The 26,240-nt window shown below is 37.9% G+C and overlaps 1 protein-coding gene and 1 long non-coding RNA gene across 3 annotated transcripts in view; one reads left to right on the top strand and one right to left on the bottom strand.

The window, feature by feature from the left end:
• Positions 1-1,848: 1,848 nt before the first annotated feature.
• On the bottom strand, positions 1,849-20,792 carry LOC150057309 (uncharacterized). The gene is made up of 8 exons (XM_090339988.1): positions 20,570-20,792; positions 16,259-16,369; positions 15,429-15,572; positions 12,649-12,759; positions 11,033-11,164; positions 8,642-8,749; positions 3,382-3,519; positions 1,849-2,513 (listed from the first exon to the last, which is right to left on the bottom strand). The coding sequence occupies exons 1-8, from the start codon at positions 20,637-20,639 to the stop codon at positions 1,849-1,851; spliced, it is 1,479 nt and encodes a 492-aa protein (XP_090196114.1). The 5' UTR covers positions 20,640-20,792.
• Positions 20,793-20,957: 165 nt separating this feature from the next.
• The window catches only part of LOC150057308 (uncharacterized), a 98,354-nt gene continuing 93,071 nt past the window's right edge, over positions 20,958-26,240 (top strand). Inside the window, exons 1-3 of one of the 2 annotated variants that reach the window (XR_016536757.1) lie at positions 20,958-21,089; positions 23,373-23,494; positions 24,021-24,175. This is a non-coding gene — a long non-coding RNA (uncharacterized LOC150057308). The remainder of the gene's footprint in view (positions 21,090-23,372; positions 23,495-24,020; positions 24,176-26,240) is intronic. The other variant, XR_016536756.1, reaches the window with a different exon arrangement.

Raw genomic sequence — 26,240 nt, 5'->3', positions numbered from 1 at the left:
GGTGCGGGTTCGGGGGGAAATGTGGACCAAGTCATGAGAAAGGGTATCAATGTATGTGAATTAATGTACCTTCTATCTGGCAAATATAATGTTACCCTTCTATTAATTACAATACAAATATATGATAAAAAAGAAATGCAAATCAAAACAACTCTTAAGATTCCACCTCACTCTAGTTAGAATGGCCAGGATCAAGAAAACTAATAACAGATGCTGGAGGGGATGTGGCCAGGAGGGATCACTATACACTGTTGGTAGGAGTGCAAGTAAGTATAGAGCAGCATGGGTGCATGCCCAGAGTGGGAAACAGAGCCCTGTGTAGAAATAAACAAAGAAAAACAAGGCTGGAGGCCTGGCTCAAGGGATAGAGAACCAGGATAGCAAATTTAAGACCCTAGAAATCAAACCAAAAGAAACCAAGAGCTTTTCTTAAAGTTCATGAAATCCCAAATAAGATCATCTGAAAGTAAAAAGTTTACTTAGTAATCAAATTGTTAAAAATCAAAGTTGAAGATGAATGAAAGCACATGAGCAGTCATTTCTATCAGTCACAGTATTAGGTGATTTTACTCTTGTTGTATGCCCTCACGGTGTCATTTTAAGTGCTATCCTCTCAGTTTTCCATATGAGAGCTAAAGGTGGAAGAGCACAAAGATGGCTAACTCCAGCAAAGGTTAAGCCATAGGATTGCTATAATGAAATCCAGTCACTTGGTTTCTGATATGGCGATTTCTAATGTATCTCCCTGATCCACCAGACACATTTGAATCCGTTGAGCTTAAGTATGATTTTTTCTTACTGTGAATCGAGAGGATGATAATATGCTACATTTCTGGAGATGTATCACTTCAATTTATTAAAATAAATAACCTTGTTAAATTTAAGTTGCATCAGTTGCATCAGTTAAGGTATACTAGGTCACACACAAAATCACTCCAGGTATTGAAGCAAAACAAAGCTTTATTGAATGTATAGTTAATTTATGGAACAATTAAAACAGTTACAGTTCAAAAAGGAGAACAGGAATTAAAGCTTGACCAGCCTCCAAGTTTCTTAGGGCTTATTTAAGAGTAGCAATTACCAATAATTTCCAACCATATCAATCTCCCATGGTTTCTTTTCCCAAGATTGAAGTTTGCACAATGTAAACCGGGTTTTATGAAGTCTTTGCTTCTTTGTCCATATTTAACTTATCACTGCTGGCCAAGAAACAAATCTAGAAGAGTTATGTTATGGCTCCTCTAGGACCAGTGGCTTGAATGAGCCCTGTGTCTTTTTTTTCTGCTGAATCACTTCATAGATATTTGTTTCTGTCCTCTCAAGGCATAAGTAGAATGCATTGTTGAGCTGTCATCTCTCAAGTGATGGTACCATGCAGATGTGTGTCAGAGAGACAGTCCTAGGAGATTCTTCTTGTTATTAATTCTACTTCTTCTAGAACCTTGAATCTCAAGTTTGGAAGTGTTTACCTGCCAGGATGTCCTCACCTTTTCTTCAATTCACAGTTCTGCACTTTCTATTCCTAAGGAGTTTATAATTTCATTAGTGTCATGCTGGTATTCACTGGTTTTTAGTTTTAGACACAGCTGGTCTGCTTTGCATGGCCTGAAATTTGTCTTTGTCTTCTGGAGGAAGTAGTGAATATTGTTAGAAGGGGTTCTCTGGTCCTGCTGGTGGTATTGAAATAGAGATGTTGGTAGTGGTTTATGAATAAAAGTGGATCAAAAGTCACGTGGAGAAGATCAAGCTCAGTGGTATGTAGCCTGACTCTTTTAGAGGCCAAAACAATAGTATATGTCAATCTTGATATGTTTGGCACACATTCCTGGTCAAAGTACTTTGCCCTTACTAATTGAAGGTGTCTTGCTCAGGTGTCTTGGATCTTTTCTGCTTCTTCTTGTGTTTCCTTTTATTTCTAAGGGAGGCCAGGGCCAAATGAAAGGTATGGCAGCTGAATCCATCATTGACTCCATGTTCCACGTGATCCTGGAGTATTTCCAAACTTGGGAAGACTCTGCAGCAGGCCATGCATCTGTAGCCATGGTCAAGAGCTACCAGCCATTCAGGTGTTTTGGGCCTAGCCCTTTCCTCCAGAGCCTCAGGCTCATTGGGGCACTCGGATTCCTCCAGTCTTTCCTGAGTGTCGCCATTTACACTAACCTCACTGTCACATAGAAGTTCATGGGTGCACACTTCAGAGTGGTTGATTTCGGTGGGAATCCTCTCAGGGAACATAATGTTGTCTAGTTTGATCTTTTTCCTAGGGTGCTCCAATTCTTCTGTCTCTGGTAAGATAGCCACACCTCTCTTCAAGTGGACATGCATGTAATAGACTTTCATGACTCTTTCGTTATCCATAGGTGCTGAGGAGGTAGAGGGCTTATGGTCATCTAGACATACTGGAAAATAGTTGACTTGGAAGGGAGAGGACGAGTCCTTGTTCTTCAAATGTTGGGTTGCAGGCATCGGGGAAAATTCAAAATATGGGAAATGTTGATCAACTTTGTGGATTTCTACAAAAAGAATATTGAGGTCAAATATGTATGAGAATATCCTTTTGTGTGGTCATGTGGAATGTGAGTACACAAGTCAGATGTCACAGAGTTTTGTGTGTGGCATGTGTTATCGGGAAAATCCATTTATAGTACAGCTTACTGTACATTCTGGTACAATATACAGTAAATATTTCTGGTGCTGTCTTAGGTCCTTTTGACAGTATAGAGTACTGTACAGACTACAGTATCTACATGCTGTTAAATGTTCTCTTATGGACCATGCAACCTAAGGCTTCATGTTAGAGGAAGTTTGTGGGGCTATGTAAAGAGCTAAAGGAATAGTGGATTAAGAGATGTCTGGAATGTGATATATAGGAAAGATTCATAAAAAATGACATGAATATTTTTAAGGTTTGGATTAGGATAAGTTAGGCTATCACTGTGCTAGAATGTGAAGCACTTATGGGTTCATACATAAATGAAACTTTAGAGAATGATATTATGCAGGGATGAGGGTACAAGGATGCAACTCTGTAATGTTGAGAGGGAAGATGAATTAACATGAGAGAGCAATCAAAAGAGTATAGCATCCCACTTGATGTGAAGTAGAATAACACAAAACTGTGACCATGAGATTTTTCAGTCTAACTTGCAGGTTATCGCTTGCCTCACCTACACTGGACAGTGTTCCCATGTGAATACTTGCCGAGGAGCTCAGTCTAATACTTGAAGGGACATTTGCCAGGTGTTCTCCACAGAAGACCCATTCCCTTGGCCCTGAAGCCCTTTCCTATATTTGAGGGAAAAGTGCTTTGAGTGGAGTTGGGTGAGCAGTTTAGCTCTACCTTGCCATACAAATTCAGGTGCACCTTTGTTCCTGACTTACGTTGTTTCCTATCAATTAGAGGAAGGTTGCTTGGAGAGGAGACACAGGAGAAATATACTGAGTCAGATGAACTTTCTTCGTCAGCTGGGCTGCATGCTGCATGGGACTCAGGAGCATTCACCTGAGATTTTAGCCATTCTGGAGAATGAAACAACAATAAAACCTTGACACAAAGCAGGATCTAGGGTCTGCATCATACAAAACCTGGAAAATGAGTGAACTTGATGTTTAAAGTATTGTTATTACCAGAATTAAAGTGATTAAAACTCCAAAACAAAAAGTAAATAAGAAGACTTTAAGATCCAAGGCTTGGTGTACAGGTCTGAAAGTCCAGCTACTCAGGAAGTAGAGGCAAGTACAGCAGTTTGGGCAAATGTGTTTATGTAACGCTAGTAGGAGCCCATCTAAAAAACTAAAGAAGTATATCCAAGGCTCAAAAAGTAGAGTACTAGCCTTGTGGAAACAAGTAGGCCCTGGGTTCAAGTCCTAGTACTGCCACATAAATGAATAAATAAAACAAAAAGGTTACTTGTGGTAGCTCAAGTAGTGGATTGCTTTCTACCACGTATGATGTTCTGAAGCAAACTCTCATATGAGAATGAAAGAGAGAAAGCAAGAAAGGGAGGGAGGGAGGGAGAAAGAGACAGAGAAAGAGACAGAGACAGAGAGAAAATAACAATAAAAGCCATTCTTAACATTGTGCATTGTGTGTATTATCAGAAGCCTGTGGTCTACTCCTGCCATCCTTACTTCTTCATAAGGCTCAGACCTGAGAATCATGGTTTGAAGCCAGCCTGGGAAGAAATGTTCAAAAGATACTTACCTTCAATTATGTACCAGAAAAGCTTGAATGGGAGCTGTTACTCAGGTGTTAGAGTGCTATCCTTGAGCAGAAAAAGCTCACAAACAGTGCCCTGCAGGCAATCCTTTGACAGTTACATGCGTTATACATTTAAAATTGCATGTGGTAGATGACAGTGACATAATCGTGTACAAAATATTCAAAAAGATGCATACAAAAATACTAGAAATTGGAGGACTCAAAGATGGCACTGAAACAATTGGGACCCATCCCAGCTCTCTCCCACGAAAAGAGAGAATTAGGGAATCCCAGGAGCCAACTATCTTAAGAAATCCACAGCTATAAATTCAAGAAGCAATGGAGAAGTACACAAACCAGAAAAGAAGCACAGATAAAGCTTATATCCAAAGATCTCAAAAAATCCAAAATGTGAGGACCCCTCCCCACCGCTAGCCACCAGCTCCAAGCCACAAAAGCCATGTAGGAGGGTGCTGGGGCCCAGGAAGCCCGGAACTCCAGCAAGCAGCAGAATGCAGATGCAAGATTCCCACACAGACTGCAGTGGACTCCAGATGCAGGAATCCCACACAGACCAGGCTCAGACAGCACAGGCAGCAGAGGAGACCAGAGGGGAGGTGAAGGACCCTCCAACACCACAGAGCTCAATAAGTAGTCCAGTGGGTTCCCCCAAACCCATCTGGAAAGCACAGCTGGAGGCGAGCTACAGAACTTAATCCAGACCGCTTCCACCCCACCCAAGAAAGATCAGCAAGTACAGGTGTGAAAGGAATTCAGAATCCTGTCCCTTCCCCCAACAGGCCCCTCCCCAAGGCCAATGAAACTGAAGACTGAGGGGCACTAAGACTCTGCTTTCCAACAGCAGGTGGGGGTGTGTGCACATGACTGCTTCTGTGTGAGCCAAAACTTAGTTGGGTGTCCTCCTGCTGGGAGCCTCTGGTAAGTCAGCACCAGGGGGGACTCCTCCACGGCCCTGTATTTCCAGTGGAAAACATGGGTGCACTCTGTCCTAGTATGGAAAAACAGAAAGAGGAGGAATAACAACCCCAAAACACAACAGGAAACTGGAAGGAAGACCAGCAAGGGCCAAGCTCCCACTCTGAGAACCAGCTCCGCCCTACTGCACAAACTCCCAGAGCCCATGTCCTCAGCTGGGCCCCACCCCTGGGGACTGCGATGGCAACCAGCAGTTGGGCTAGCTGAGAACTAGGTGCACAGTTGCAGACATCCTGTGGGAATTAATTTGGCTGAGAACTACACATATACATAGATAGCCAGAACCACCAGCCCCAAACCAAGTAAAAACCACTTCCTACTGACCACAGAGCAAACCTACAACAATAGTGAACTATCCCTGAACTTCTAATGTAGAAATTACAGAGACAAATCATGAAATATATAAACAAAGTCCCCAAAAGGAAACAAGAGTGAAGGGATGAGAAAGAAGTCACTATCCAAAGAAATTTCACCTGAAGAGACTTGAGACATGACTGTTCAAAGAGATGATTGTGGACATGACTAAAGAGATTAAAGCAGAACTCCAAAAACAATTCCAGGAATATAAGCAGGAACTCACCAAGGAGTTTCTTGATTTTAAAAGAGAAATGGAGACAAAAATAGATAAAGCTTATACTTCCTTAGATGGAAAGATAAATAACCTCAGAGCAGACATGATGGACTCATTGTCCACAATGCAAATTAAAATGGAAGCACTAAGCAACCGATTGACATGGAGAATAGGAAATCAGAATTCATGAAATCAAACGTTCATATATTTGGAATTGGTAACGGGGGAATGCAGCACTTATTCAGCAAGATTATAGCAGAGAAAGTCTGTAACCTTAAAAGGGAAAATGTCACACCCATCACAAAAGACTTCAGAACATTCAATAAACCAGATCCCAGAAGGAACTCTTCCAGACACATCATAGTAAAAACATTCAACCTGAATACTAAGGAGCTGATCTTAAACACCACAAAAACAAAGAAAGAGCTATACTACAATGGAAAAACATTAGAATCACTGCACACCTAAATCACACAAACCCTAAATGCAAGAAAAGCTCGGGAAAATATTATTCATGCCCTGAAGACCAACAACTGCCAACCCAATTGTTATATCCAGCAAAGCTAGCATTTACATTTGAGGGAAAAACAAGAATATTTCATTCCAAAGAGAAGCTATATGAATATATGCACACTAAACCAGCACTACAAAAATATTAAATAATCAAGAACAAAGAGCAGAACAGCAAGAACTCCCATCAAGAAGCTATCACCTATAAATCAGTAAACACAAAGGGGGAAAAAGAGAGAGACAGACACAGAGAGAAACACAGAGTGAAAAGGGATGCTAACCATTTCTCCATAATTTTCCTAAATGTGAACGGGCTGAACAATTCAATGAAAAGAACAGCAGATTGAATTAAGAAACAAGACCCATCAATATGCTGTCTGCAAAAGACCCACCTCACTGCCAAAGGCAGTGAAGGGATGGATCAATGACCTCAATATCAGAACTGAAACCTTGAAACTGCTACATGATAGAGTAGGAGAGACATTGGAACTCATAGGCACTGGCAAAAACTTCCTGAACAGAGTCCCAGGGTCACAACAGATTGGAGAGAGACTCGATAAATGGGACTACCTAAAAATAAAAAGTTTCTGTACAGATAAAAGCATAGATATTAAAGTAGAAAGACAGCTAACCAACTGGGAAAAGATATTTACCAATAATACATCAAACAAATGCTTAATATCCATATCCAGTATCTACAGGTAACTCAAGGAACCCCCCCCAAACCCAACAAACCAATCATTTAACGGGTAAAGGAACTAAAAAGAGACTTATCCAAAGAAGAGTTTAAAATGGCAGAAAAATATATGAGAAAATGCTCATCATCCATGGTCATAAAGGAAATGCAAATAAAAACAACCCTAAGATACCACCTTACCCCAATTAGAATTGCTAACATTCTGAACTCAGACAAGACAAATGCTGGCAGGGTTGTGGAGAAAGAGGAACCATACTGCACTGCTGATGGGAATGTAAACTAGTTCAGCCACTCTGGAAAGCAGTGTGGAGGTTTCTTAAAGAACTGAAAATAGACCTTCCTTATGATCCTTCCATACCACTCCTGGGCATCTAACCTGAACATCATAACCCAAGATATTATAAGGACACCTGCTCAACTATGTTCATCTCTGCACTATTCACACTAGCCAAGGGATGGAAATAACCCAGATGCCCTACTGCAGATGAATGGATACAAAAAATGTGATACACACACACACACACACACACACACACACACACAATTGAATTCTACATAGCCAATAGACAAGATAAAATAATGATGACATTCACTAGGAAGTGGATGAAACTAGAGCAAATCATGTTGAGTGCGTTAAGTCAAGACCAAAGAACAAAAGGAACATCCTTTAATATGTGGATATTAGATCCGAACAGTACAAGAGCGATGGCTTGATATTTGTTTACAAGGTTATGGACATGGTCTTGGAGATATAAATATAACTATATAGACATAAAAATATATGATGGGATATATACTCTATAAACATAATATTATATTGATTGATATGTATCTTTGACATACAAACCCCCAGTTTAATTTCAACTCTGTTCTAAAGTCTATGTGCCAATGATTGTATATAGAGAATTCATTCTTAAATATTTTAAGAAAGTAAAATACTTTTGAAATGTAAAAGAAAAAAATACTAGAAATTCAATTCCATATCATCTCCAAAGGCTGGATATTATTAATATCAGTTCAGGTTCCTCAGAAGCTTTGCAAATAATTGATGTGGATTAGCAATTTATGAAAAAAATTTGTGTTAATTTATTTGAATTCATACACATATAGCCATAGAGCAATGCTAATGTAAATATGAACAAATGATAGGTGGATAAATAGAAATAATTACAGTTGTCTAGGAACTGGGAATCCTTTTGTTGGATGATTATATGAACACTTCACAGACATTCCTCAGACTCCTTTTCTGGAAATGTGCTTTCAAAATTAGTTGGATTTAGGGGCTGGGAGTTTGGCCTAGTGGTTAAAGTGCTTGCCTAGCATGCATGAAGACCCGGGTTCAATTCCTCGGCACCACATACATAGAAAAAAAAAGCCGGAAGTGGTGCTGAGGCTCAAGTGGTAGAGCTCTAGCCTTGAGAAAGTCCAAGGACAGTGCTCAGGCCCTGGGCTCAAGCCCAAGACTGGCAAAAAAAAAATTAGTTGGATTTTAACAGCATGTTAGGACACTCTCAAAAGGATATAAAAGCATAGGTACACTTTTTGAAGGAGACTCGGCATTCCTTGGGAGATGAGATCATTTATATCAGGTGTTAAGCAAAGGAACAAGGTTTGAATTTTCAGTTGTTACTCTATTGTATCACTTCATGATAAGGTAATACCTTACCTTTGTGAATTGGCTTGTCCATAGAAGTACGGAGAGTAGATTTTGAAGTCTTTGTTTTCTTAATGTGGCTTTTAGCCAACCTTGAAGGCCCAGCCTTTGGAGACATTGCTAAAAAGAAAGGAAAATCAGACATAGGGGAGGTTGCATTCAGTATTAATTCCACTATAATAGTGAAAACTCGCATCTGTATTCTTTTTTTATATATTTTTAATTGTAATTAATAGAAGGGTTACATTATATTTGCCAGATAGAAGGTGCATTAATTCACATACATTGATACCCTTTCTCATGTCTTGGTCCCCATTTCCCTCCCCCCCTACTCTCATCCTTCATCTTGTTTTCCCCCCTTCCGTATCCAATTTCAAATAACCAAATACTAATATATCCAATATATCAGATAATAAAGTGAGATACTGTAACAATATGAGATAACCAAGGGACAGCATAAGAGATGAGTACATTAAGGACAATCACTCATTATATGCTAGAAGTCCTTTCATTTAGCATCATACTATATGGCCTTATGTATCTAGGTTTTGCTCTATTGCAAATCTCTGCTATGAGAGCCCAAGTGTTCTACTGATTATGACAAATGAGGAAAACTGTCGGGATCCTTCGTCCCCAGTCCCTCTTGACTAGTAGGAGGGATGGGGAAAAAAATGCCTCGACCAGGCCAAGCTGCGAGAGGAGAGGGCCCACTGTCCTCCCACACTCAGCCTTCCTTCCCCGGAGCACAAATAGAGACTCCATGCTGCTTCAAGGCAGGAAAAATCTCTCTCTCCCCAATAAAACCCCCCTCCTCCTTATATTGGGTGCGGGAGCCTATCAGCACAACAGGTGGGCAGGATAAAGAGGTCCACTTGTTTACCCCTACTACAGGTCTCAGCAGAAAGGTATTAGACATGGCATTACTCAGCCCCCAACAGGAAAGCATTGAGCCTATGTTCCTTTGAGTCTGGCTTACTTCACTTAATATGATTTTTTTCTAAGTCTTTCCATTTCCTAACAAATAGGGTGATGTCATTCTTTCTGGCATTTGTATTCTTAAATCTGCTCTTCTTAGAATATCTATCCATAAGTGGTATGTGTAGGGTATCAGCAGCTCAGAACCATTCCTGACTTGTGAGGAAGTATCCGTTATATTTTGGTAATAACAATTTCTATTAACCAAAGAATCAATTCAGTATATGTATATAGGAAAAGTTTGTTACCTGTAGATTACTATAGAAAGTCCTCCTATTCCTCAAGCCTATGGATTACATGAAAATCTACCTGTTTCCTCAGTGGGATTTGTAGGAAGAAGACTGGTTTTCTGCCAATGTTTTCATAGATGTGTTCTTCTGGCTGTAGTGGGTATAGCTTTGCAGAAATGGAGTATTGTGAGAAGTGACACAATGGAGGCATAAACAGGAGAGCAGGCTGATGTGTGTTTGACTGGCTTCCCAGCATCTGGTACCCCAGTCACACAGCTCATCTCCTTCTGGAGTTCCTACCTAGCCTATACTATCAACTGGCTTAGTATATATCACCTTTCCCAGCTTCACAGCATTTTGCATATCCTAAATTTTTCATCACTATTCCTGATTCTGAATGGTTTTCCTAGCACAATTTGTGTGATTTTAAGTTGAGTCTACACTACACAGATTTAAATATATTGTGAAAATTGTGTTTTTCATATTTATATTAACATCTGTATCCAATGAGAAGAACCCACCCACTGCTGGATTTAACAGCTTAAAACATAAACACTGAAGGTATTTCCTAGCAAGGATGATTAAGGACATAGGATTGCTAGATTCAAGTCCAGTCATTTTGTTTTCAAATATGAAGATGTCTAATGTATCTCCATAATCAATCAAGGACACCTTGAATCTATGGAGTTTGGGTATACTTTTCCAGTATAAAATCAACTACTGACTCATTTGCCAGATTTACTTTTTGAGGGGATGTGAAGTTTTTCTGTTAACGTGTAAATCAATTACAAGGATGAGAGTATAACATGGTACCTATGTATTATCCATAGACCAAAATGGCACACAGATGGAAAGAGAAGATACATTCATATGAAACTATGGACAAAAGGAATGAGCAAGAGAGTCATGGGGCAAAATAACACAAACCTGGGGTACTGAGATTCCTGCAGTCTGAGCATTCCACCAAGTGCCTCACCCACACTAGCTCAATGTAATCATGTAAGGACATGGTGAGCCATTTCTTGTAATGCTAGAGGGGCCATTTTCCATACACACTGCATAGAGGACCCAGTCTTAGCCCCTCATCCCTGAAACCTTTTATCAGTATTTGAGGGGGAATTACAATGAGTGGACCTTGGTGAGCAGCTTAGTTGTACCGTGTTATACACATCCAGGTGCCTCACTTGTTCTTCCCTACCTTTTTTATCAAGAAGACAAATCTTGCTTGGAGACGAGACGCAGGAGAAATACTCTGAGCTGGATGAACTTTCTCCCTCTGCTATATGAGTCACATGAATCTCAGGAGTAATCACATGAAATTTCTGACATCCTGGAGAATGAAACAACAAAAACCTTGAAACTAGGTAGCATCTGATATCTGCCCCATTCAAAACCTGGAAGATGTATGAACTTTATGTTTAAAGGTATTATTACTACTAAAATTGAGATAATTTTCAAATCTCCAAAAGAAAAAAGTAAACAAGGGGATAATAAGATTCAGGGCTTGATCATATATATCAGAATTGAAGTACTCAGGAAGTCGAGACAAGAAGATCAAGACTTTGGAAATATGAGTTCAAATAAATTTAGTGAGGTGCTATCTCAAAAAATAAATAAATAAAGTAGGGCCAAGAGTTTGGCCTAGTGGTAGAATGCTTGCCTAGCATGCATGAAGACCTGGGTTTGATACCTTGGGACCACATAGAAAAAAGCCAGAAGTGGTGCTGAGGCTCAAGTGGTGGAGCTCTAGCCTTGAGAAAAAGAACCCAGGGTCAGTGCTCAGTCCATGCCCAGGACTGGAAAATAATAATAATAATAATAATAATAATAATAATAATTATGTATAGATCCAGCTCAAGTGATTGAGTGCAGGCCCTTAATAAACAAGTAAATGACAACACACAAGATCTGGGTTCAAGCCCCAGTTCTATCATATAAATTATGAAATAAGGCAAAAATTACTTGATTCAGTACTTGATTCTATCATGCATAAAATCCTAATTCAATCGCTAGCATTAAAGAGATAGAGACAGAGAGAATATATAAGAAAATAAGTAATATACTGTGAATTTCCAGGCACCTGTGGTTCACCTCTATAATTCTTACCTTTGATGAAGCCCAGAATGGATTATAATTCAAAGCCAGCCTGTGCAGAAGTGTCTAGAAGACTTATTATCAATTAAGCACCCGAATAGTTTCAGATGGAGCATTTGTTCAAGTGTAACCCACTGGCCTTGTGGATAAAATCTCAGAGACAGCTCCCAAGCTCTGAGTTCAAGCTCAGGACCAGAACACACAGATACAATTTTATATTTTAAATTGTGTGTGTTGGATGTCAGTGATGTACCATTGTATATGACATTTTTGGAGATGCACTGAAAATATTAAAATGGAACCATGTCATTTCTGAAGAGTTTATTATTATTATTAGCTCAAGAATGTGGATTGCAAGTTTATAATATTCATACATATATACATTAATGATGTATATATGAGGCTGATGTGAATATAGATGATCTTTATGTAAATCAATGGATATAAATAATACTTTGAAAATTGTCTAGGAACGGGTGTGATTTTGCTGGATGTTCATGTAAAGGCTTCTCAGCTTTGCTTCAGATAATTCCTTTGGACATGTGCCTTCACATGTCCCAGAGAATGTGACTTCAAAAGAATGTAAGAAACAAAGGGACATTTCTGAGGCAGACCCAATAGTCCTTGGGAGAAGAGATCATTTATATCAGATGCCAAACAAAGGGGCATGGTTTGAAGTCTCAGCTGTTACACGATTGTTATCTCTTTCTTACACCTTACCTTTCTGAATGGGCTTGTCCACAGAAGAAGTACAGGGAACAGACTGTGAATTCTTTCTTTTCTTAGCATGGCCTTTAGTTAATTTTGAAGACCCAGCCTTTGGAGACATTGCTGAAAAAGAAAATCAGGCATAGGGATGGGGGTTACATTCAAATATTAAGAAATTCCTGGGCTCAGAGTATGGTCTGGTGGTAGAGTGCTTGCCTAGTATGAAGGAAGCCCTGGGTTCAATTCTCCATACCACATATACATAAAAAGACATAAATGGTGCTGTGGCTCAAGTGGTAGAATACTTGCCTTCAGAAAGTTCAAGGATAAGCTGGATGCAGTGGCTCACACCTGTAATCCTAGCTACACAGGAGGCTGAGATCTGAGAATCGTGTTTCAAAGCCAGCCTGAGTACGAAAGTCTGTGAGACTCCTAACTCCACCAAAAAACTGGAAATGACACTGTGACTCAACCTGAACGGGTAGGGCAACAGTCTTGAGCTGAAGAGCTAAGGGACAACACCCAGGCCCAGAGTTCAAGGCCCACGATGGACAGTAATAAAAAAGAAAGCTCAAGGATAGTACCTGGGGCCTGAGTTAAAAAAAATCAATTGTAATAATGAAAACTGGCATCTGTACCAAGATTATATTCTTAAAACTGCTCTTCAAGGTTCAAATATCTAGATACATAAAACATTTTCTTGGAATGATCTACCAGATGTATGTGTAGGGTATCACAGCTCAGAATCTTTCCTGACCTGTAAGGAAGCGTCCATCATATCTTGTTAATAACCATTTCTGTTTAACCAAAGAATTAGGTATATGCGTATAGGAAAAGTTTTTAGATTACCATATGAAAAGCTACCTGATTCCTCAGTGGAATTTGTAAGAAGACACTCACTTTGATTTTCTGCCAATAATATGTTCTTCTGGCTGTAGTGGGCATAGCTTGGCAGAAATGGAGCACTGTGAGAAGTGACACAATGGAGGAATAGATAGGAGAGCAGGCTGATATGTGTTGACTGGCTGCAGACAGCACCAGGCACCCAAGTCACACAGCTTTCTCTTCAGAAGTTCCTACCTAGCCTAAACTATGAATTGGCTTACTGTTGTCCATTTTCTTAGTTTCACAACATAGTGTGTATCCTAAAATTTTCATCCTTATTTCTTATTCTCATTCTGAATGGTTTTCATAGCACAATTAGTGTGCTTTTCATTTTTACACTTTTAAATATAGTGTGAAAAACTTGTCAGTTTTTCTCTTTTTTTTTTAAATGGGTCATGGGGCTTGAACTTGGCTTGGGCACTGTCCCTGAGCTTTTCAGCTCAAAGCTATCGCCCTTCTCTTGAGCCAAGCCTCACTTCCCTTTTTCTAGAGGTTAATTGGAGTTAAGAGTCTCCGATACTTTTTTTGCCCAGGCTGGCTTTGAACCTTGATCCTCAGATCTCAGCCTTCTGAGTAGCTAGGATTACAGGCGTAAGCCACCATGCCTAGCAAAAGGATTTTTGTGGTCATTCCTGGCCTTGGACTCAGGGCCTGAGCACTATCCTTGGGGTTTCTCTAGGCTAGCGCTCTACCACTGGAGCCACAAACCACTTTTGGCTTTTTTTCTGTGTATGTGATACCCAGGAATCGAACCCTGGTCTTCATGCATGCTAGGCAAGCACTCTACCACTAGGTCAAACTCCGGGTCCCCTTTTTCCTTTCATATCATTATTGTCAAAATAATGTACACAGTAAAAGTAATGTACACAGAAGGAGTTACGGATATATTAGTCAAGTAATGAGCACATTTCATTTTGAATAATATCACCTCTTCCTTGATTGTCTCCCACTTTTTCCCTCCTACCCTCCTCATCCCACATTGTAGAATTTGTTTTCAACGTAGTGTATATTGAGTATCACTGCTGCCCTGGTTCACCCACTGGCACATCTTTTCTGTGTTTCGATTTACCTTCCTCCCCACAAAAGATGAATTTACATAGAAGGCAAAGGATCTAGGTAACAAAAACAGCAATGAAGGAGAAAAAAAAGAAGCCAAATAACAAAAAAACACGTTTTCATTTCTTAATATCTGTCTCCAGTGAGAAGAGCCCAATCTGAATTCACTAGCTCAATAACTAAATATGAAAATTCAACCTCTTTAAAATAATTTATACACACAAAAGATACTTCATGGCAAGAAAGATAAAGCCCATAGGATCTCTTGATTCAAGTCCAGTCATTTTGTTTTCAAATATGAAGGTGTCTAATGTACTCCTTAATCAGGCAAAACTTCTTTGAATCCTTGGAGCTTAGGTATGCTTCTGTAGCATAAATTCATTTTGGAGATTAACTTTTTGAGGGGATGTGAAATATTCATCGGTTAATGTATAAATCAATTACTGTTTGGAGATTGGTACTATAAAAGGATGAGAGAGTGGTATGTATGTATTGTCCCTAAACAATGGCAGATAGATGGAGAGAAGATACATTCATACGAAAGAATGAGTAAAAGGAATGTGCAATCGAGTTTCATTTGACATGAAGCTGAATAATACAAATATAGGATACTGAGATTTCTCCAATCTGAGTACTCCAAATGCTGTGGATTGCCTCACCCACACTGGCCCAATGTTCTCCTGTGAGGACATGCTTAAAGAGACATCCCCCATATGTATTCCATAGAGGACCCAGTCTTAGTCCCTTGGCCCCTCAGTCCTTTCCAGTATTTGAGGGGGAATACAATTCATGAGGCTGAGTGAGCTGTACCTTGTTGTTCATATTTAGGAGCCTTATTTTCTCTGCCCTACCTTTGCTATCAGGAGGAGGAAGATTGCTTGGAGAAGAGATGCAGGAGAGATATACAGAGTTGGATGAACACTCTTCCTTTGCTGGACTCTCTGCTGCCTGAGTTATGTGGGGCTTAGAAGCATTCTCTGGTAATTTCTGGCATTCTAAAGAATGAAACAACAAAAATCTTGAAACAACATACCATTTAAGGCCTGCTTCATTGAAAACTAAAACTAGGAGTCAACTTTGTGTTGAAGATATTGTTACTTTCGCCACTGAAGTGAGTTTTAATTAATCACTCAGGACGTAGAGGCAAGAATAACTGCTGTTTGGTAGTTACAAGAGTGTATCTCAAAAAAAATAAAGAGGTATGTCTGTGGCTCAAGCAGTACCTTTGAGCCAAAAACTTGAAGTTCAGAGTTTTGATTCTGAACGCATGAGTGCACACACACACACACACACACAATTTTTTAAATTGCATGTGGTAGATGTCAGTAGTGTAAGATACTTTTAGAGATGCACAGATAATACCAGAAACTTACATATGTGTCACTTCTGAAGCTTTCTCATGAGAAATTTTTCTGGCAACGGGTGTGGATTAAAAGTTTAGGATGACAATATTGTTGTTGATATATTTTGCCCTGAATTATTTTTCAAATTTGCATTGGATTTTTAACTTTTTCATATTATTTAGAATACTTTGCAAAGCAAATAAGAATCCCAGGCACACTTTTGGAAAGAGTCTTGGGTAGTTCATGGAGAAGGATCATGCTTTAGGTGCTGAGCAAAAGGCTGTGGGTTCAATTCTAGGTTGTAATTCTGTTGCATAAACAGAACACCTTAAACACACCTCCTTGTACAGTCTTGTCCATAGGAAAAGTGCAGAGAATATAAATTGAGCTATTTGCTTCATTCTTACGTCCTTGAACTGATCCGGAGGGTCCAGTCCCTGGAGAAACTTCTGGAAGAGAAAAATAAAACTCAGACTCTTATTTTTTGCATTCAAAAAATAAGATATTCCATTATAAGAATATAAATATCAGCTGAGCCAAGATTATGTTCTGAAAACTTGTCTTCAAAATTCCAAAGTTTAACCAGAGAAAAAATTTGTCTTAGAATGATATACCCACCACTTGTGTGTGTTGCCTTATACAGAGTATTAGAAGCTCTGAATCTTTCCTGGAAAATGTATAGATGTTTGTGATTATTTTGAAGTTTCTTAATTCATCAACTAAACTTTTACATCCCACAATATATCCAACTTGCTGTTTGCACCACTGAAAACTGTGTTGTATATGATATTGGTGAAGAGGTCAAAACTGAGTGTGCATGGTATAATGCTACAGTTTGGCTCATTTGGTGAGTGTGTAGGCATGAGGTTACTATTTGCATGAAGCTATGAGTAGCTCTCTTGCCATTGCAGGGTACTTTTGAATATGTATAGGCTTATATAATATCTTCTCTATGACCTGCATATCACATATATTGGAGCCTAACCAGCTATATAAAAGGACTTATGAGAAGCTTTTCTGATATTAGTCAAAACACTTAGTCTATGAAAACAAAATGGCTCTGTGACAGATAGGATGGTGATTATGTGAGTTCCTAGGAGGTTATGTGAAGGCTGTAAAAATTTGGAATAGAGAGGAGTATGAGAAATTCACTGATTACAATGCTTTATGCATTGTTAACTGAAGCACAACTCATCTCAATCTCTAGGAACTGAAAACGTTACTTTGATGTCTAAGAGGACTTTATTAAATGGTATTTGGAAATTTAGGTGGGCATAATGACTCACGCCTATAATCCTAGCTATTCAGGAGACTGAGATTTGAGGATCAAGGTTCAAAGCCATCTCAACCACAAAAGAACCTGAGACTTTTATCTCCAATTAATCTCTAGAAAACAAAGTGGAGCTTGGCTCAAGTGTAGGGCAGTAGCCTTGAGCTGAAGAGCTCAGGGACAGTGCCCAAGTTGAGTTCAAGCTCCAAGACTCACAAGATTTTGAAATATAAACAAAGTCTTGGTATTCATGAATAATGTTAAATGTAATTCTGTTCAAGGAGGAGGCCAGCAAAGGCAAGAGATTTGACACATTAAAAGGGGTAACAATGTCCAATAAGAAATGTACTCAACTACTTTATGTAACTGTAATCTCTCTGTGCATCACTCTGACAATAAAACTAAATAAAAAGATATGACAATGGACACAGAGGCTGAAGTGCAGAAAAAGTGGCTGTAAACCAAGGGTGTAATATACACACAAACCTGGAATGCAAGACACATTTTCTGCTGAAGCCCCCAAAATAACCATTCCTACTATTTCCTTGATTTTAACCTATTTTTAATTCTTCACTTCTAGAATGGCAAGAAGTTCATGTTTTTTAAGCTATTAGTAGCAATTTGTCACAATAGTTAATATAAAATGTGTACTACCTTTAAATTAGGGATATCTATATCAAATTCTTGGCTTTTTTATGGGTAAATCCATTGAATATAATTTTTTGGTTGGTCATGGGGCTTGAACTCTGGCCCAGGGCACTGTCCCTGAGCTCTTCAGCTCAAGGCTAGTGCTCTACTACTTGAGCTACTCCACCACTTCCAAGTATATCAATTTTTAGCCTCTATTTTTCTTTTTTTATATTTATTTTATATTTTATTGTCAGGGTAATGTATAGAGGGGTTACAGTTACATTATCTAAGTAGTAGGTACATTACTTCTCATACACTGATTCCCCTTCTCATGTTTTTGTTCCCATTTCCCTCCCCCCACCCTCTACCATCTTGTTTCCCCCCTTTCCTTTCCTATTTCAAATAAACTAATGAATGTATATACAGTATACCAGGTAACATAATCAGATACAGTAACAAGATGAGATTAACCAAAAGGCAAAAAGAGAGAAGTGAAATAGCTTAATACATTAAGAAACCTCTGTGTTTCTTATCCTATCAAACACACACGAACTCCAACATAATAGCTCTACTTTTAACTATTTGTCATATACATATCTTCATATTATTGAGAGTAAATACTTCAATTATATCTGTTTATCACCTTTTTTGATAATGATCATTATTTGGCTGGTTGAGTTGTTAAAACATGTTTAAATCATCTCACAGAGTTACTAGATTCTTAGTTTATCCACTATTCCTGGTTGTCATAATTCCCTGTTCTCCTTCAGTTTTTCTAAATACAGTTCATTAGCACTTTTTACATATTCTCTGTCACTCTTATTGTACCATCTCTCTATTCTCATTTTGTTTTGATTCTTGTTTGGCTGTGATCTTCTGGCTCCAGTATACACACTATTTTATCTTGAAAAATCATTGTTATATTAGAATCTTTGCACTCTGGTACTGCATTTTCCATACAGCAATTCTACTTCAAAATTCACTTATCCCATCTTGCGTTGAGCTTAGGATAATGCCCAATTCTAAAATTGTATGTAGGGGCCTAGAGTTTGGCCTAGTGGTCAAGTGCTTGCCTAGCATGCCCGACAACCCAGATTTGATTCCTCAGTACCACATACATAGAAAAAAGCTAGAAGTGGTGCTGAGGCTCAAGTGGTAGAGTTCTAGCCTTGAAAAAACACAAGCACAATACTCAGCCCCTGAGCCCAAGCCCAGGACTGGCAAAAAAAAAATTGTATGTGTTTGTTTAATTCTTGGATTTATTTAAGTATATAACTCATTCTAATCTACATCATAATTGCATTTTTTAATTCTCAGAGATTTATTTAAGTATATAACTCATTTAATTTGCATTATAATTCTTTTTGTTTCCATTATCCTAACTTAATCTTTCCTTTGCATTTTCCATCTATTTATATTTATATTGTAGGCTCTACCATACATCTCACTAGTTTTTTTTAGTAATTTTTCATCTACTGTTTAACCTCTCATACTCAAATTTTTCTGTTAAATTTTTAAGGAAGAAAAACACTTGCACTGATTTAATATTATATAATGTATACATTTATCAAACTATCACATTCTGAAGTTTTAGTGAAGGGAATTTTATCTATTAGACACCATAACCTGATTTACTTCAAGGAAGTCTGGGTGTAATGTGTTTCTAGAGGCAAATAATCTCATCTCATGTAAGTTTTGCGGAAAATTATACTAAATGCCTATTGATTCATTTAGTAAGAGTGTATTTTGAATGTCTTATAGTTTACACCAAATAACATCTTTGTCCTTATTTAACTGAAGGGGAACTAAATACAATTTTACTCTCCAGGCTCTTTTTTCATAGTGACAATCAGAAAATATAAAAGCCCCACATTACACAGTGTTGGAAGTATCAGATTATCTTTATTAATATGAGCTACTACTTAGAGCATTGGGGCTGGTTTTATTAGATCCTTCCACTGGCACTGAGAAATTGTTTACTGATAATCTCCAGAATATTCCCCCAGAAATGCAAATATCTCCTTAGTGTAGTCATCATTACTAATAGCTTTGGATTTTATGATTGGTTTTAGTTTTGGGTCATGTATGTGTTTCAATTGTTTTATGATGTGTGTATGTGTGATTTTTGTTTTGGTGATGGTATGGATATTTAAACTCAGCCTTGAATTTGCTATATCATCTGAACCATATTCTCAACAATTAATTTTTCCATGCATTTCACATAGAATCCTCCCATTGATTCAATATAAACAAAACACTTTAAACTCGTGAGTAAATTAATTCTTTGTGGTTTTCTATTCATCACTGGCAATTTTTTTCAGAATTTATATCTTTTCAATGTTTCCTTAATACAAAACACATTTTTGTTATTAAAATGAAAAAGTACTATTAGAAAATGTATAAAATTGATAAAGTCTTTTCCTCAGTCCTTAGAAAGCCAAGTAAAAGTAGTTTTTTAAAGAAAAAGTTTACTCTAAAGCAGCACTCTGGGACAGAGTAACTTAGAGTACCTTACATGGTGACATTGGGCCTAAGTTATGGGAATAAGATCTGGGTCATCTGAATCTTCTTTCAATTCAGATTACCTGGACTCAAGAAAGACAAGTCTATACCTCACATAAACTTACCTCCTTCCCTCATTTACCAATTTCTCATTCCCTCCTCTATCACAACCTGGAAATTTTCTCTTTTCCCTTTTTCAGAAGGTCAGCCCAGCTACCTTATATTCAGAGAACATGTTGACATATACCTCTTGCCCTTTTTGCCGTTTGGGAGCTGTTTTCATCTTCCAGGTGTTTCTTCTTCTGTTTTTGCTTCATGGTTCAACAATTTGGAGAGTTGCTAAAACCTAATAACGTTCTCTCTGGAACTATGCTCACAGAGAGTTTGTTAATAATAATAATTAAATTTGTCTAATAAAAATAACAAATCACAGGAGAGACTACCTCCTCAAAATATCAGTGTCCTGTCCTGACCAGTGGTCAGCACAAAATCAGGGTTGTTTTGCTACCAGTTGTCACTAAAGGGCTAACAGTGTCTATGACCTGTTGATGACATCAGGAGCATTTGATGAAACAACACTGCAGGGTTGTTACAGGTGGTAAAGCTAAGGGTTGTTTCTGCTTTGAGAAATTGGGGATGTGATGAGAGAGTAACAAAAGCAATCTCTTTTTATCCATGACATTTCTATCACCAACTTACATTTTTTTTGTCATTTTCACTGTTTGTAGGTAGTTGTACAAAAAGGTTGCAGTTCAACATGTCAGTCTGTGAGTATAGTGCTTCTTGATCAGCGTCATCCCTTTCTTCATTCCAGCCAACCTATCTGTCCTGCATCTGTCTGTCTGCCTGCCTGCCTGCCTGCCTGCCTATCTATCTATCTATCTATCTATCTATCTATCTATCTATCTATCATCTATCTATCTCCACTTACAGCTTTTTTGGTGATTCATTGGAGATAAGAACAGATCTGAGCCTCCTGAGTAATGAAGGTTACAGGAATAAGCTACCGGCTCCAGGCTTCCAACTTGTGTTCCTATTTTATACTTGAAAGCAAAAGAGAAGTACAATGTATGAATTAAAGGGAAGTTTCATCTGTGTTGAAGGTTACCACCTACTATGTCCAATAATGACTTGTTCCCCAGAAAGTTAGGCTTTCAATTGTGTTTGTTCCACAGAAAATAACATATTAGAGTTTATTAGAAGCATTTATGTAGACACATAGTTGAGAGGTATATTGGTATATATAAGGAGAGAGCTGGCCATATTGAATTAGTTTCTGTTGTTTCTATACAAAGCTAACAGAAGGTAACAGCATACAGTGAAATTTAGTGCAGTTCTAGAGACTAATATTGGCTTTAGGCCTAATATTAAGATGTGGGCAGAGCTGATTTAATTAGGAAGCTCTGCAGAAGAATCTTTTCATTTGCTGGTTTCAGAAAGTACCTTTAATCCTTGTTCATAGTTTAATACTGAAAATACATGCCTGCCACATCTGCTGGGATGTACCTCATCCCAGCCTACCTTTCATAAAGACCAATAGGATTTCATTGGCCACACCCACATAACAATAAGACCATGCCCTCTTTCCACCAAAATTTCTTTTTAATTTTTTTATTGTAATGTATACAGGGGTTACAGTTACATTCACCAGATAGTAGATGCATTACTTCTCACACATTGATACCCCTTCCCTCTCCCTATCCCTTCCTAATCATCTTGTTTTCCCCCTTCCCTTCCCTATTTCAAATAAATAAATGTATATACAATATACCAGGTAACAAAGTCAGACACAGTAACAATATGAGATTAACCAAAGGGTAACAAAAGAGAAGAGAAATAACATAGTACATTAAGAACAATAGTCACACAAAATAAACCTAAAATTTCTTGAATCACTCCTCTGTGCAGTCTCTTTGGTCATGCAAAAGAGGATTTTTTCCCCCCAGGCTCCAGGAATTAGTAGGTCAACATTTTGGGGGTGAAGAATTATGGGGAGAGGGCTCCTTTATTCACTGTAGCACTCAAAAATAACTTCAAAGGGTATCAGAATTCATCCTGAGTAAAATTTAGTGATTACATGAAGGAATAGGGGCTCCATGACATAGCCTGAAACTTCCTAAATAAAGATATAGAAACACAATAAATCAAAGAAAGCCTGGGTAAGCATGACTGCATTAAGCTGCAGAGTCTCTGCATGCTAAAGGACATAGCAGGATAAATCAAAAGCCCGTGGAATGGGAGAGTATCTTTATTAACTGACATGAGTTTCATATCTAAAATATACTTATAGATCAAAAAATTAATCCCCCAAAAAACAAATCCTCAAAAAAACCCTATTAATAAGAGTGTAAAAGACTTAAGGAGAGAATTCCCTGAAGAAGAAATAAAATAACCCATAGACACATGAAGAAATGGTAACATTTCTGGACATGAAAGAAATGCAAATCAAAATGGACATTGAGATTCCACCTGACCCCAGTTAGAATGGCCATTATCAATAAAAATAAGAACAGATGCTGGTTGTGGACAAAAGAGAATATTACTGTATTGTTAGTGAAAATATAATTAGTTCATTCTGTGGAGCAATATGGAGGTTCCTCACAGAACTAAATGTAGAGCTCCCCTGTGATCCAACTTCACTTTTGGGTATTTACCCAAATGACCACAAAAAAGGCCACACTAATGCTGCCAGCACAAATATACCATTGCAGAATTATTTACCATAACCAAGATGAGGGTTAACTTAGATGAAGGATTAAAAACCTGTGGTATATCTACACAATGGAGTCCTGTGCTTCCATCAGAAAGAATGACATTGCCCCCATCATAAGGGAATGGAAAAACATGGAAAAAAAATCTTATTAAGCAAAGCAAGCCAGAACCAAAGAAGCATATGTTGCCTGGTTCCCCTCATTTGTAATAACTAAATATCATATATCTATGATATTCTTAGCAGAAAATTACAATAGTTCAATAGCTAGGTTTATGTCCTGTTACTGATTTTGATTTTTGTACCCTTTTTCTTGTATGCACATTTATCTGATTTACAGAAGGGAAGGAGAAATACAGAAACAGGGGGGCAAAGAGTAAGTCAATGCAAAAGTGATAGTCACTAGAAATATGTTGGAATTGAACAACTGTAACCCTCTGTACATCACCTTTACAATTAAAAGTAAGTAAGATTTCTTTTAAAGCCTCATGGCCGTGATATAAATAAAAGAGAAAATATAATGGTATGACCATAGAGCTCCAAAATTTAGTAAAAGCATAAAAATATGAAGCAATGGAGATTTCAACATAATGAGTAAAATAAAGCAAAATGGAACAAAGCTAAAGTCTGATTTTAAATTAAGTATTACCAAAAGAACATAAGAACAATTACACAAAATGTTTCGTGCCATAAACTAGATTTAATATAAATGCCTTTCCCCAAATATTCAAGGCAACAGTCATATGAAGAAATAAATATGGAGAACTTAGAGCTGTGAAAATAACAGTAAACAAAATCAGAACATGGACAAAACTTAAAATTTAACAGTTGGAGTATAGGCTTAAATAAGGTAATTGAAGGAAAGAGAGAAAGATAAATTATATTCATACTTTAAGTGGTTGTACAAAGGGTTTTCAATTCAACATGTTAATTTATGATTACAATGCATCTTGATTAATGTCACTCCTTCTATCTTCTTTTTCCCCAGATACTTTGTGAGCCCAAAGGATGAAGGGGAATTCTTCAGACTCATTAGAAGTGTGTCATTTATAAGTGCTGAACTTGAAGCTGGCCATCTGCCTGTATAAAGGTCTATCTATTGCTTGGAAATGATAGCATATGTAGAGTATTGAAAGGAAAAAGGTATGATTCTGGAATGGTATTGGGGTTTGAATAAGGGTTCCATACATTTAAAGTAAACATTCTACTACATGAACCACATCCACAGCTCTTTGCTTTACTTTGTTTTGAGACTGGGCCTCCCTAACCTAAGTGGCTTTGAACTGTACTACTTCTGTTTCTGCCTCCTGAGTATTGGCATTGCAGGCATGATCCACTAGGTCACAAACAGTTTCCTAATTATTTAAGGGGATAGAATAGTTCTGTTAAATAGTTATTTTCCTCTGTATTAATCCAACATGGAATGCATACAAAAACTAACTAGCTTATAATTATGCAAATATTAACCAAGAATAATCAGGCCAGGCACAGGTAGCTCACTCTGGTAATCCTAACTAATCAGGAGGCTAAGATTTTAGTATAGCAATTCAAAGCCAGCTTGAAGAGTAAACTCAGTGAGACTGATATCTCCAGTTAACCAACAAAGAAAAGCTGAGGTTTAGCTAATTTTGAGCCAAAATAGAATGCTAACCTTGAGGCAAAAAAGCCCAAGGGCCCTGCCGAAGCCCTGAACTCAAGTCCTGGGACTGGCACAAAGTAAATCAAAGGTAGAAACTCATTTAATAACACCACTGACCCATTCTCCTGAGTTTGATGTCACCTAGACGAGGCCTATGGATATGATCATAGCTCATGATCTGTAGTGAGTTGTTCTCATAACAGTGTCACAAACCCTGCCACAAGTTCTCAGAGAGGGAGGGAGGGAGGAAGAATAAGAGTAATCGTGAAACAGATTTCTAGGTTATTTAAAAATATTCGATTTTAAGGGGAAATCAATCTATGACATGAACTTTTTTAGTGAATAGCATAATTATAGATAAATTATGAGTAAAATTATGGAGAGAATTGCTTCTGAATTACTAGGAGGAAAAAATTCCTGTGAGGGCTAGGTCTTTGGGTTATTTCCTTTTTGCTTGTATTGTGGTTGAAACTGGGGACTTTATGGCTCACTCAAATCAACTTTCTTGTTCCTCTGGTGTTTTAGAACTTGCTGGATTTTTTTTTTGCTAGTTAATTGGAGATGGAGTCTCCTTGGCTTTACTGTCTGAATTGGGACTTCACGTTTCACTTTTGATTCTCCAGTACCCTCCTCCCAAGTAGTTAAAAATATGGGTATGACCCACCCATACGTAGCTTATGGGCTATCTTTATATCTGGTGAATTCCTAGAGCCAATAAGAGTGGTTTCTGAGTAACAATTCTTATTATTGACTAAGCATATCTTGAGATTATAAATATAAAGATTAATAAATTTAGGCAGTACAAAAATGTGCTGAGGTTTCCATTGGCTGTAAATAGTTTACTTGCATTAGGGAAAGAAACTCTGCTGCTCACCCCAGAAGATGGTTGCATAGACTATGCAAGATCATTTCCTTTCTTTTCGCACTAGAGTTACCACTGATCCATGATTAGTGAAGAGGAAGAGGTAAGGAAAGTTTCAGACAATGCTCTTATTTACGACTAGTAACTATGGAAAGATGTTCCTTATGAAAGTAAAGTGAAAGAAACCTGAACTGACCTGCCTTGCATTCTCTTTTTGACTGACTGACATTTATAGAGGTCAAAGACCTTGACTAAAACTTCTTGCCTGATTTTATCTCTTCGGAAGAAGCTAGGATGGTAGATCTCTTTCAGCCAATCTGTGACAAAAGGAAAAAGTGTGAGGCAGAGTATAGGGAAGAGAAACAGTAAAAGAAATAGGAAGAAGGAAGAAATAAAGCCTAGGAACAGAATAAGGAAGAGATTTGTGAGACAGAGTGACATCTGTCCTCCAGAAAACTCGTGGATCCACCATAGCTCTGTGCTGAATGAGCTTGAAAAGAGAGAAGTGAGTTTCCCAAAAATCCCATTACATTTACTAATGAAAAGAAAATGTAATATCATAGGTCTTGAAGAACAAGTTCAAAACCCAATCCTGACATTTTCTGCAGTGTGAGAAAATAGGTTAAGCCTCAGGTTCAATCTTTACATGATGACAGTGTTAAAAGGTAGTGAATTAGTGATAAATATCTGAATATACTTTGACTACA

The sequence above is a fragment of the Megascapheus bottae genome, chromosome 10, assembly GCF_031878675.1.
Source record: "Megascapheus bottae isolate mThoBot1 chromosome 10, mThoBot2.hap1, whole genome shotgun sequence".
In the NCBI taxonomy this organism is placed as follows: Eukaryota; Metazoa; Chordata; class Mammalia; order Rodentia; family Geomyidae; genus Megascapheus; species Megascapheus bottae.
Note: the sequence above shows the minus strand (reverse complement) of the source record. Positions and strands in the feature narration are given on the sequence as shown.